The sequence below is a fragment of the Pygocentrus nattereri genome, chromosome 3 (assembly GCF_015220715.1).
Source record: "Pygocentrus nattereri isolate fPygNat1 chromosome 3, fPygNat1.pri, whole genome shotgun sequence".
NCBI classification, from domain to species: Eukaryota; Metazoa; Chordata; class Actinopteri; order Characiformes; family Serrasalmidae; genus Pygocentrus; species Pygocentrus nattereri.
This window is the reverse complement of record NC_051213.1, coordinates 20,080,360-20,092,493: the sequence shown is the minus strand read 5'-3', so window position 1 is coordinate 20,092,493 and position 12,134 is coordinate 20,080,360. Positions and strand designations below refer to the sequence as shown.

Genomic DNA, 12,134 nt, shown 5'->3' with positions numbered 1-12,134 from the left:
TGGACTACTGCACACTATACTGATGACCTTAAAAAATGAAATTTTTGTACAGTTTAGACATACAGCCTACAAAGCAGCCATTCCCAGGCAGGTCAAAGTGTACAAAACATTCATAAAGATGAGATCTCAGAGATCGAAATGAAAATCTGTGCGGGGGCACCTTCAGTTGATTCGGGGGCTTTTTGTCTCTTCTTTCACAAAAAAAAAAAAAAAAAACAGAAAAAAGAAAAAGAGAAAAAAAAGCTAGCTTGGGGAAAAAAAGAAGAGTCAAAGTAAAATAACCTATTCCCTCCACTGTCACACCCAGCTCTGCACAATAGCCACGGACAAGAATCCCATTGGCTCTCTTTTTTTCTTCTCTCAAGGTAACATTAAAGACACTGGCTACACACACATTTTGGGCCCTCATCTATCTCCTGTGGCCAGCAGCCCAAGTGCTTAGCAAATGTCAACAGAAAATAATGCACACACAAAAGCAATCTTATTTGTTCAAGAATTGCTCTAGGTCACAGCAATTCAAGCGGGCATGGCGAGCCGCGCTCCAAAAAAGAGTGGCTCACCGTGGAGTGCATTAGGTAGAGCACCACCGCTATGTGCTCTATAATGCAATCAAATCACTGACTGTACACATGCTTTTTCAAGGTGCCCAAATAATCATGCAATAAGTATTGCTGAAATTGAAGGAGCTGTTGATTAGCAGACCACTGCAAGCTGATTTTTCCCTTTTCTTTCTTTCCCTCTCTCTTCCACTCTTCTCATCTTTTGCTTGACTAATAATCAAAGGATCTGAATGCTTTGTGTGATGATGTGTATTCCACGACATTATGGGCACCCAGTATGTGCAGGCAGCTAATCTTGTCATTCATTGTTTCTATTTTTACTAAGTCAAACGAGCTCACGATAGAAAGTGGAATTCAATTCAATAAAAATCCAGGCTAAGAGATACAATTTTAATGATTGTTTACCTTTATGAATTAGTTGTCTCCACAAATAGTCAAAACTATTTCATTTCCTTTTGAGAAACTAATAATTTTATTCATATTCTTTGGGAAATGGGATCACCTTTTAGTCAAGAGAGTTTTGAAGAGTCTGTCAGAGAATGGAGAAAAAAATTAGTCCTAACTGCAAAATCTCTTATTGACAGACGCAGTCACAAACCCAGTGTCTAATAATGCTGGAGGGATGAAATAAGATGACACGTTTTCCTCTGCAGTGGAGCCCTGGAGAATATGCAGCTGAGCTCCAGTGGAACCCTGATCCACAATAGCTGAACTGCAGTAAAACCCTGAAGAACATGCAGTTGAATCACAGTAAAACTCTGGAGAACATGCAGTTCAATCGCAGTGAAACCCTTGAGAACATGCAGCTGAATTACAGTGAAACCCTGGAGAACATGCAGTTGAATAACAGTAAAAACCTGTCACACCCAGTTTAATGCAGTTAAATTGCAGTAAAACCATAAAGAATATGCATTGAAATCTTACTTTTAATGACAAAATGCTGGGCTGAAATTAATAATGTACTTAGAGAGGCTAATTTGGAGAGGCTAAAAAAATGCAATATATGAACATTTTTTCACAATCCATGATGTGTATCGCAATATTTTGTTTTTCTGAAATTTTAATACATTGGAAAACAATTTTCTTTGGTCCAGTCATCATGCTCTTTACCCATAAAGGCATTTTCAAATTACGTCAAAAACTAAAAAAATGACTTTGAAAAAATAATTTCTTCCAACAACAGTGATATGCTATATGTTTTTTGTGAGATAAATCACTTTTATATTGTAGTTGTGTGCATAACTATGGTTCATGCAAGATTATAGTGAAGGTAAATATATATTTTGAGTATAAATATTTTGAACCACAACTATTTTGGTACTATTTTGTCAGACAGAAATGGAAACATTTTACAAGCTTGAACAGAACAGAAAGTCCTGATTTCCAAATCTACATCATGTCAAATTCTGCTTCATCACTATGTCAAATGTTTAGGTGCTAAGACAATATTAATAATTGTCTAATAATAATACAACCCAAAGGCATATGCCATCATGTAGCTACAGTCCTGTGCACAGGTTTTAGGCACCCAAGTTCTCTTTAAAACCATGTGTTCCCGTTTGTGAAACCATATAACATTAGAATAAACACAAACACTGAAATGAAGTAAAAAAAATAATAAGAACTGAGCTAATTCAGTAATTAGTGTTGTGGGCTAGTTAGAAGTACAAAGGTTTGGTTCTTCACTTCTCCTCTTTAGCCCCAAACCAAACCCAAACACCTGATGCTTAACCAGGTGCTGGACAATTTTAAAAGGGGCTTCCCCAAGAAGGGCTTTGCATATAGTTAAATGAATACATTGACATATATGAAATGATTAGTTACTGTTTGAAGGTTATTTGTATTTGTTCAAATATTAGTGCTTTTCTGAGCAACAAATACTTGCTGCCCAGATAAATAACATTTAAATATAATTTCCTCAGGTGCCTTAAAGTTTTGCACAGTCTATTCTTAAAAACAGTAACATAGTTGTCTCATCTCATCATTCATTCCCTTGCTTCATTTGTTTCTAATTTATTACATTTTAACAAAGCGTGATATACACATACATATGTCTGTTATGTAACATATATGTATAAGTTCATGTATAACAAGAACTTTAAGCCTAATTCTAAGCTTTAACCTCAGTAACCAATAAGAGGTTACTCGTTTAAAAAAAAGCAAAAAAATGAAACAAAGTCAGGATCAATTTTTTTTCATTGCTACCAATTTGGTCCCAACCATCCTGCTTTTCCTACAGAGGCAGGACATATCTGTCCAGAAACTGTATGAAAACAAACACATAAACACTCACACACACACACGCGGGCGTGGAGCTGAGTGGCAGTGGTGCTGCTGGGAACCGCAGCTGTGGGCACATGTGTAATGATGTGAGTGGGGCTCGGGGGGAGGCAGGCAGAGACGGAGGCAGGCGAGGTGAGATTACAGCGTGCTCTCAGGGTTAGCACAGCACCCGTCACAGCTGTCAAAGCCACCCTGACCCCCACTGCCCACCAGCACAGGGGAGAGCCAACAGCTGCACACACTGCTGACTATCTGCCACACACCACACAGAGGGAAAGGGGAGGGAGGGTGGAGATTTGGGCAGGCTGAGTATACGAACAGGTCTAAGTATATGTTCATGCATGTAATGTGCAAACGCACATCCACGCAATCAATGAACATGCTTATGATTGTTATTGCACACATTATCTGTAGCAATAATAAGTCAAACATTCTAGCAGACTGCAGCACAAATAATACTGCTCATTAAAGTAGGAAGCTGCAAAGAAAAACGCACATAGGTTCTGCTGGATGAAGATCTTGATAGCACCTTCTGTTCCATGAACCGGGTCTCTTACCAAAACTGAAAAGTTAAATGAAATCAAATACCCGCTGCCATGGTAACACGTGGAGCAGGTTTTGGGATCTGTCAGACTCGACAGGTGAGGTTAAAAGAACATGCCCACCACACAGGTTCACCTGTCATCTTAATTGCTTCAACAGTCATGCTTTTAACCAATTAAAGTCAATTCTGAAGAACTCCCGCACCACCGAGGAAAAACGTGCTTTTGTTTCCGGAGCTCCTCGGAATGCCAAAGAGTTTGCATTCATAAATACACCAAGCTTGCTGAGCTTATGCCAATCAGTGTTTACATGTTTCACACACACAAAAATTAATCACTCTGTTAAAATCCATTTAAATCCACATAACTTCTAACAAATAAGTCATAGATCTCACAAGCAGTGATTAAACAAATGAAACAAAAGCAGTGTTTTATTTTTATTATTATTTTTTTTTTAGTTTTACTACAAAACAAAGGCAGCATTTTTATTATATATATTTTTTTAGAACAAAGCCTTTTTTTTGCTGTGAGCTCAGTAGTCTCTATCTTCAGCACTGTCGTTACTTTATACATCAATTTGGGCGATGTGCTGCTTTCGTGTGGCCAGTGAGCAGACGGTGGCAGTGTCCTGTGCAGTAATTGTAATCATGTCTTAACTGCAGAGGACAGCAGAGAGCAGCATGTGAGCTCACAGGCCTCATCAGGAGTAATCCCATGCAATCCAGCTATTAGCGCCGCTTCCCTAACCTGGGATGAGCACTGGCTCTGAGCTAATGAGCAGAAGCAAACACCAGGACGACCGCCACGACCTGACCACAGAGCGGCCAGAGCCAAGGGCCAGAATACACTCAGCCACCCAGTGTGCCAGACTACAGCCACATTACACACACCAGACTTACTCATCTGATTATAATATTGTTATATACTGAGCAATTATAAGAGTAAGAACAATCAGAAGCTGACTTATTATTAGAGCTCAATTATTGTAAGCTATGAATGAGCTATGAGCTTAAAAATCTAAAAAGTGGCCAGTTGAGAACAACCATCCCCACCTCCCCTGCCGCAACACCACCCCTCAATCATTCAAATAGGTGCCCACACCATAATACTATAGGAATATGCAATCTAATTCAAAGAGGCCATTTCCAGCTGAAAATGGCATTGAACATGATAATGCTTATGACTATAGTATTGGAAAGGCATTTCAAATACCAAACTACCTCCTGAGGGTAGAATCAGGAACAGAAATGCAGAAGAAAAGGCAACAACAATAAATAATAGCAATCTATGGGCCTTTGGAATGAATAAAAACATATATATCTAATAAGTTTATTTCATTATAAGTTATATGAAAAGAGAATGAAAAACTGAAAAGCTATTTGGCATTTTGAAGGCAAGGTTTCAGCCTTGATTTCCATGTTGGGGGGAGGGAATAAATAAATAACAGTGATCTCCAACAATGGTGCATTGACAAAGGTCAGCCAAAGTGCTCCCAAGGTCCTGGCTTTTTGAAATCCAATTGAAATTCATATATCTATTGAATGTGGTGCGGGGAGGTTTTAAGGGCAGTGTTTTCCCCTGGCGAGTTCATCGCTCACTGTGGAGCAGCACCAGGGTTAATGACGGCGGCCGCGCAGCCCACTGTACAATCAGAGCAAATCAAAGTGCAGACAGATGACTGCCACTACACGCATGTGTGAGTCATAAGCTTTCATTTAGGGAGCGGGTTGCCATCCTTCAGCCAAGAGACAGAGCAACTGCAGCCTCTCCAATGATCAGAGAAAGAGAGAGAGAGAGAGAGAGAGAGAGAGAGAGAGAGAGAGAGAGAATATGCAGCAGTGTAGGGCCAGAGGCAGAGGGGCACAGCATGGAATACATTAGCCATTGTAGCTAAGAAGACAAGATACCGCTGGTGACCTCTTTGACCTTAGAGGCCCTAGTTTGACAGAGTGAAGCTTCTGGCTACTGCATAAATCCTAAAACATTTCACATTAGATCCATTACCAGTGACTGACAGACTGGCCATTGCACTCATGGACTTTTATGTGATACCTTAACCAGAGCAGTGAGAGGCGAAAACCCACTGTAGTGTGGCAGGGACACTTCTGCTCAGAGTTCTATGTATAAAACATATATATATATATATATATATATATATATACATATATATATATATATATATATATATATATATATATATATATATATAAAACTTTGATGTACAAAAAAATGTACCTAAAATCACTGCCTACAATTTGAAAATGACCAGGCAGTGACATGCATGATGTATAACTTGCTGCACTGTTCTTGGTAAATTAAAACTGTCAATCTACTTCAGTTGAAAATAACATTTTAAAACAAAACATCTTCTTGGCCAAAATGTAACTGCGGTTGGAGTTTATAGTGCTTTGCTTGCTGAACAGAACTCCTAATCTCTGTAATTTTTTTGCTGATACAACCTCCTGACTGCAGTTGGTTCATTTGTCACATGGCTGCCTGAATCACTGCACAGAACAGGATTCTAGCGGTGCTGAGTGGGAAAGACATACAAGTTATTTTTAAGAACAGTTAAGTATTGACAGCACATTCAGCAGTAGTTTAATTTAGTTAAGTTCTCTGAAGTAAAATGGTATATAAAGATTCTGCCCAATTCTTTTGTTTATTTCCTTATTTATTTGTTTCCTCACTTGTTTGTTCTTTCAAGTAAATTAAACTTCACACTGTAGATATTTCTGAAAATAGAAATTAGGCCATAGATAGTGTGTCTTATTTAAATAAGTTCATTTAGGTTTACTGAACATACTATTTATGTGAATTCATTGTGCACTGGATGCTGCTGAGCAACACAGAAATAAAATGTAAAAAAAAGTTATTATTATTATTATTATATTCTTTTTCCACTTCAAGCTATCCACATGATGTGCTTTGTTTTTGTCAAGTTAACTTTATCTCCATCATGACAGAGAAAGAGAGAGAGAGAGAGAGAGAGAGAAAGAAACAGGCAACAGTATTTTTCCACAGCTTTTTCTATCTTTATCAGTAGATTATTGATGTGATTGGCCTAATTTATTCTTCAGCATTTGCTTTTGGGGGAAAGGTTTATGGATATTCATTCTGGAGGTCCAGGATATGAGTTGTGCAGCATGAAATTGGTGAAGTGTAGCTAACCTTGTTAACTCTCTCAATTAAAGTCATGTCACAGACTCATATCCGCACTGTTATAGGCGGAACAACCTGAAACAAATACAAATGAGTAGAGTAACCTTCTCCATCTCTGCCAATATCCTCTACTTCACAGTCTGAACAGTACATACACCCCTGCCATGACAACAGCACAGACCAGCTTCTCTTTCCTCTTTCCACACTTCATCACATCCCTCTGATTGGAAAGAAATAAGGCTTTGGACCTCAAGCTGATTAGATGTGTGAACAGCATGACAGGTGTTCATTGCATTGTATACATTGTATAATTCAGATAAGAAATCCTTACTCTGCTTCTTCTGTCTATATTGTTAAGTCTATACTGTCAATTAAGGAATAAACTAACCATATAATAATGAACCTCTAAACAGTGAATACTAAGTTATCACATTATGCGCTGCTGCATCTGTACATACTTCTACACAGACGCTGGAATATTTCGGCCTGTGTAAATGGCCTGGTGTTTGTTATTGAGACAGACTGCATAATGAAGCCAGATGTCAGAGTTTCACTACCTCCCCATTCCTAAGGACCAGGACACGGAGCCCTTGCATTCTTATGATCATACGCACATAAAGGCACCCACCAGGTGCTTTGATGTTCCACATTATTAGCATTTAGGAAAGCTGAATCTTTCATCAAATTTTGTTGCTTGGCTCAGTGGGGGGCCGTTTAAAGAGGAATTACAATCAGCCGCATGCCAAATGAAGGTGGACGTAGGTCTCACACCGAAGGCTTTCTAGTTCTGTGTGTGTTTGCGGGTGTGCATGGTTGTGTGCATACTTGTGTATGTGCGTCTACTTGCACTGTCTGTCATAGGCTTTGCTATAGATTTGGCCAATTAGCACACCCTGGCCCATTGTAATTCTGGCAAATACCAGACGATTCCTCATAAAGAGAATTCAATTAATTGCTATTTTGATGCTGTTTGTGCCCCCCGATGATGTATTTATCTCTGAGCTGTTTAAATTTCACTTGGAATTATGTTCATTTACATGCAGTTCACTGTAATCCTACTCTATCTTTTTTAATGAAGTTAAGGAGATTAAGGCAGATTTTGTTGCAGCCACTGAGCTCCATGGATTCTCTGTCATCTTCCCATAGCACTCCATAATTCCATTTGTGATGTGGTTCAATGAGATTAAAGTAGATGAAAATTCACATTTAACACACTGGTTAGTTTGAAAAGGTACAACTGTAATAGGTTTTGACAATAAACTAGGCAATGTTATAAATAATTGTACATTGTCAGTAATTGTCTCAAAGAAAGGCCTTAGAGCTGAGATATATTGATTATACCAGAATACTAGTACTAGAGTCACATAATAATACTGACTTTTGGTTTTAATGGTACTGACAAATAACACATCAACTACAATAGAACAGTAGTAAATGTCCTTTGCTTGATGCTTCTGGTTGTTTTGAAAGATAATTTAAAAGACATAGCACCTAAATAATTATTATACTTAATATCTGGACCTGTGTTTCCCTTTGGTGTCCAATGAAAACAATGAAAACAATCTTTATCAGGATTTCATATTTATATATAAATATATGACACTCATTTAGCATAGACTACCAGTGTTAATGAAGTAGGGAATCATTCATTTTATTGATGCCATTTTTTAAAAACTTTTTTTAAAGTAATTTTATCTAGTGAAGCTGTCTTCTTGCATTCACAAATGTCGCTGGTTTCAAGCATTACTTCTTGATACAAGCCAGGTTATCTGCATTATTATTTAAATTAATGATTTGCGAATAGAATAGAATAGTTTTATCTTAATGTAAACTGTATAAAACATCTAGGAATGAGTTAAATAATCATATAATATTGTTAAAACTATCTCAAAATGAGAAATAATAGACATGCAGACCGGATTTAAGATAATTTCACTTGCAAAAATATTTTGCAGTGCACAGTACTGTGCAAAATCTAAGAAAACTGTTTGTCCTCATAAGCATGTTTTATCCAGTAAAAAATGAGGAATATATATATATATATATATATATATATATATATATATATATTCAGGAAGTAGGCTTTACATGTACAAGAATACAAGGAAATACAAGAAATATCGATTCTTTTTATGATCAATATCACTTTTTTAGAGAAATAAAGATGTGTATTATTTAAAAAAAACTTGTTATGTCTAAAATAACAAGCATTTTGAAAGAAATTCTTCAATTATTCCAACGTCAGTGATTTTTTAAAACTGTTAACAAATTTTGCTTAGATGACTTTTTAAAAACACTGTGTAAAAAAAAAAAAAAAAAGTTATTGTTCATTTACTCAAATTTAGTTTCATATTGCACATGGAAAATGGCCTGTGCACATTATTTTTTCAATATATTAAACTTAGCACATAAATAGAAATTGTGCACTGATATTGTGACCCCCCCCCGCCAGCACTAGCAGGTCTATGCATTTCTCAGGGTGGTGGCCCAGGGCTCTACTGCTGTTCCATGTCTTAAGCCACACATATGATCAAGGTCTAGCTTCATATATGACATGTGACCAACATTTCCATCATGGACAAAGAAAAAAATAAAAGCAACAAAAACACAAAGATGAGCAGACAAACAAAAGGCCTGTGCTGGTGTGATGAATGAGTAGTTGAGGACCACTGAGGAAGCACTGTCATGTTGGTGCAGTGCAGCATACCCCAGGTTAGCCATGAAACTGACACGCAGCCCTTGGGGAAGGTTTCTCCCCTCACATATAAATACCTTGGAGAGGCCGGCTGAATGGTGGCAATAAACTCATTTGTTCCTCCAATAATGAAGAATGACTACGCCCCGCCCCACACACATACACGCTCTTCCTCTTTGGCACATCTGTGACTGTTGCCATGGCGACCCGGTCTTACCTCATGGCTTCCCGAAGTGCTCCGCGTTCACTCAGAGTCGTGTGTTTGATGTCATCGAAATTGTTCTCCAGCTTCACGCAGCTCTGAGAGAGAGAGAGAGAGAGAGAGAGAGAGAGAGAGAGAGAGACATAGGATGAGAGAGCAAGTGGTGCTATTTGTTTGGATGTTTGTGTCTGATGCATTTCATTGATCGGGGCTATTACACAGGCTTTGAACATAATCCACTTCAGTATCATCACTAAGGCTTTTTTCCCCCATGCTCTCTTTATCCACATGCAAATCGCGACGTACTTCCACAGCCTGTCCTGCACGATTCATTAAATGTGACATTATCAACTTTTGCCACAGTGGAAAATGTCGGAGTTCCAGGGGCTGGCATGCGGTTGTCATGGCAATCAGCCTCTCCAGCCCCTGACCCCTGGAGGTAAGTGCAGGGCCGGACAGAGGCCTGCTGGTATTGACATGCAGGTGATTAGTGAGAGGCGGCTTTTACCTCTTAGCTCCACTGATAAACACTGTGTTCCTCTCTCATACAGCACACACACTCACACACACCCACACCCTGATCCCCCTCTCACACTCAAGAGCAGCAGTCATTATCTCTGATAACCCTCACTGACAAACAGTCAACAGCTCCTATTGCACTCTCTGGGTCACTAAGCACACAACGGGATTGCTGAAGTTCAGCACAGTTATGAAGTATTGCGCAAAGATACTGCACATCATCCAACAAAATGTGCAATATTGCACTAATATGAAATTCAATGTTTCAGTCATTATAATGAATGAAGACTGGCCACTGTGTAAAGACCAATGTTAATTACACACAGTGCATTTAAAACATAAAGGCCCTGTGCATGCATAATGTTTTCATACCTAGATGACCTGTGCATGTCCTTGTATGTAATATGTGCGTGCATGTGATACCTGAGTGACTTTGATTGTGTATATGAGCAGCACAGCACAAGCACAAGAAGGGCTGTAAACCCTGCAGGCAATCTGTCAAATCATCTAATCATGCTAATATGAAACTGATGGATAAAGTCCCCCACAGAAGAGAGCCCCAAAACAAACAAAAACAGGGGTGTCAAACTTAACCAGTAAAAGGGCCATATTAAATAATCTCATAACATCTGTGGGCCAGAGAAAAAAAAAAGCTTTTATCCTTATTTTTAATCAATTTTAGGCTATAACTTAAACTGGCCATTGTTTATTCAAAACATGCAAAACCTTCAATGGTATAATACAGACACTTGTAGTAGACCTTGAAATATTCAAGTACACTTGAAATATTAAAAATTTAAATGTCCCCAGCTCGGTCTTTTACCTACCTATTTGCTTGTCTAGTACACCTGGCATCCTTTTTTGCTGCAAGCTCATTAAGACTTGGGCTTAATTTCTGACCTGCTGAGCTAATGTTAAGTGTTCATGTTGGTTGAACTGGCTTATTTCTAGGTATTACCATCAGTCATTCACAATTTTAATTAAGCATAACTGGCTGTGTCTTGTTTAAAAGTAGATCATGCCTTTATAATGATGTTTCCTGTGATTGGCTACTTCTTTCAGTAAAGTACTGATTTCTAGGTTTTTTCTTGTACTTTCCAGTTGATACAGATTCATATGGGTTTTAATTAGAGATTAAATTCCTCAATTAGAGAGGAAATTAGTCATTTGTAGTGGATTATTTCTTTGAGTAATGTGTATGTATGTGTAAAAAGAGTGTAGTAGGTTTGCTTACAGTTCATTTCACTTGAAAGGCAAACTATTTGCTTTATGAATGCTTCAGCCATGACATATTCAAAACCTAGATATTGATATATGAAAGCCATGGCACACTAGAGTGACTTTTATTTTGCTGATGCAAATAATATAAATAAATATATAATATAAATAAATTTCACCCAAGCTTTTTTTTTTGCTGACTGTGTTGGCAATGTGGTGTTAATTCAGGAGAAAGCTAACTCACTTTTCCTGAGCACGAAAAAGGGCGACGATGGGTTGCATTTAGACTCCAGCAACAAAAAACACTCACCAATTTTTATTGATATCTAATCTACATGATTACAAACAAAGTGCAAGTAAGGGATTTTTTTTTTAAATTGAATTCCCCCTGCATCCTCTACTGATGTCTTCATCTAATTGAGTGGCATTAACAAATGTTTTGTTTCATGTTGTTCAAACAATAAAAACACAATGATATGGAAATTGATAATTATTGCACTGTCTTGGCTCATGGGTGACATGGTAATATTGCATCTAGAAGCAGTGTGGCTGTGCTTGGAGAATATGTTGCGTGGGTGGCCCACGCTCACGTGCCCTCTGCAATGCTTTCGATTCTCGAAACAATAACTCAATAATAGCATTTATATATATGATTCACAGTGCAGAAAATGAAGCCTGCACATCCATTACTTCTCTCATATAGGGCATTAAGCAAATAGTCAAATGTAACAAATGGTTCAAAAATAGTAGATATTAAAAAAAACGTATAAAATGATGAGGAGGTAAAGAGGTTTTTCACAACTGAAAAAAAAGGTCTACAGTTATGCATGTAGCACAGATACAGAAAATCAAATGAAAGAAAATGTATCTGAAGCTTCGGCTAATGCACATCATCTGTAACTGTTCTGCTCATCCACATGTAATGTGTGTGAATACTAACACATTAACAGTCCTTC

The 12,134-nt window shown here is 37.9% G+C and overlaps 1 protein-coding gene across 1 annotated transcript in view; it reads right to left on the bottom strand.

Moving 5' to 3' along the window:
- The window catches only part of dpyda.1 (dihydropyrimidine dehydrogenase a, tandem duplicate 1), a 166,847-nt gene that overhangs the window by 122,222 nt on the left and 32,491 nt on the right, over nt 1-12,134 (bottom strand). Inside the window, exon 3 of the mRNA XM_017700381.2 lies at nt 9,457-9,539. Coding sequence (XP_017555870.2) covers nt 9,457-9,539 — 83 coding nt within the window. The remainder of the gene's footprint in view (nt 1-9,456; nt 9,540-12,134) is intronic.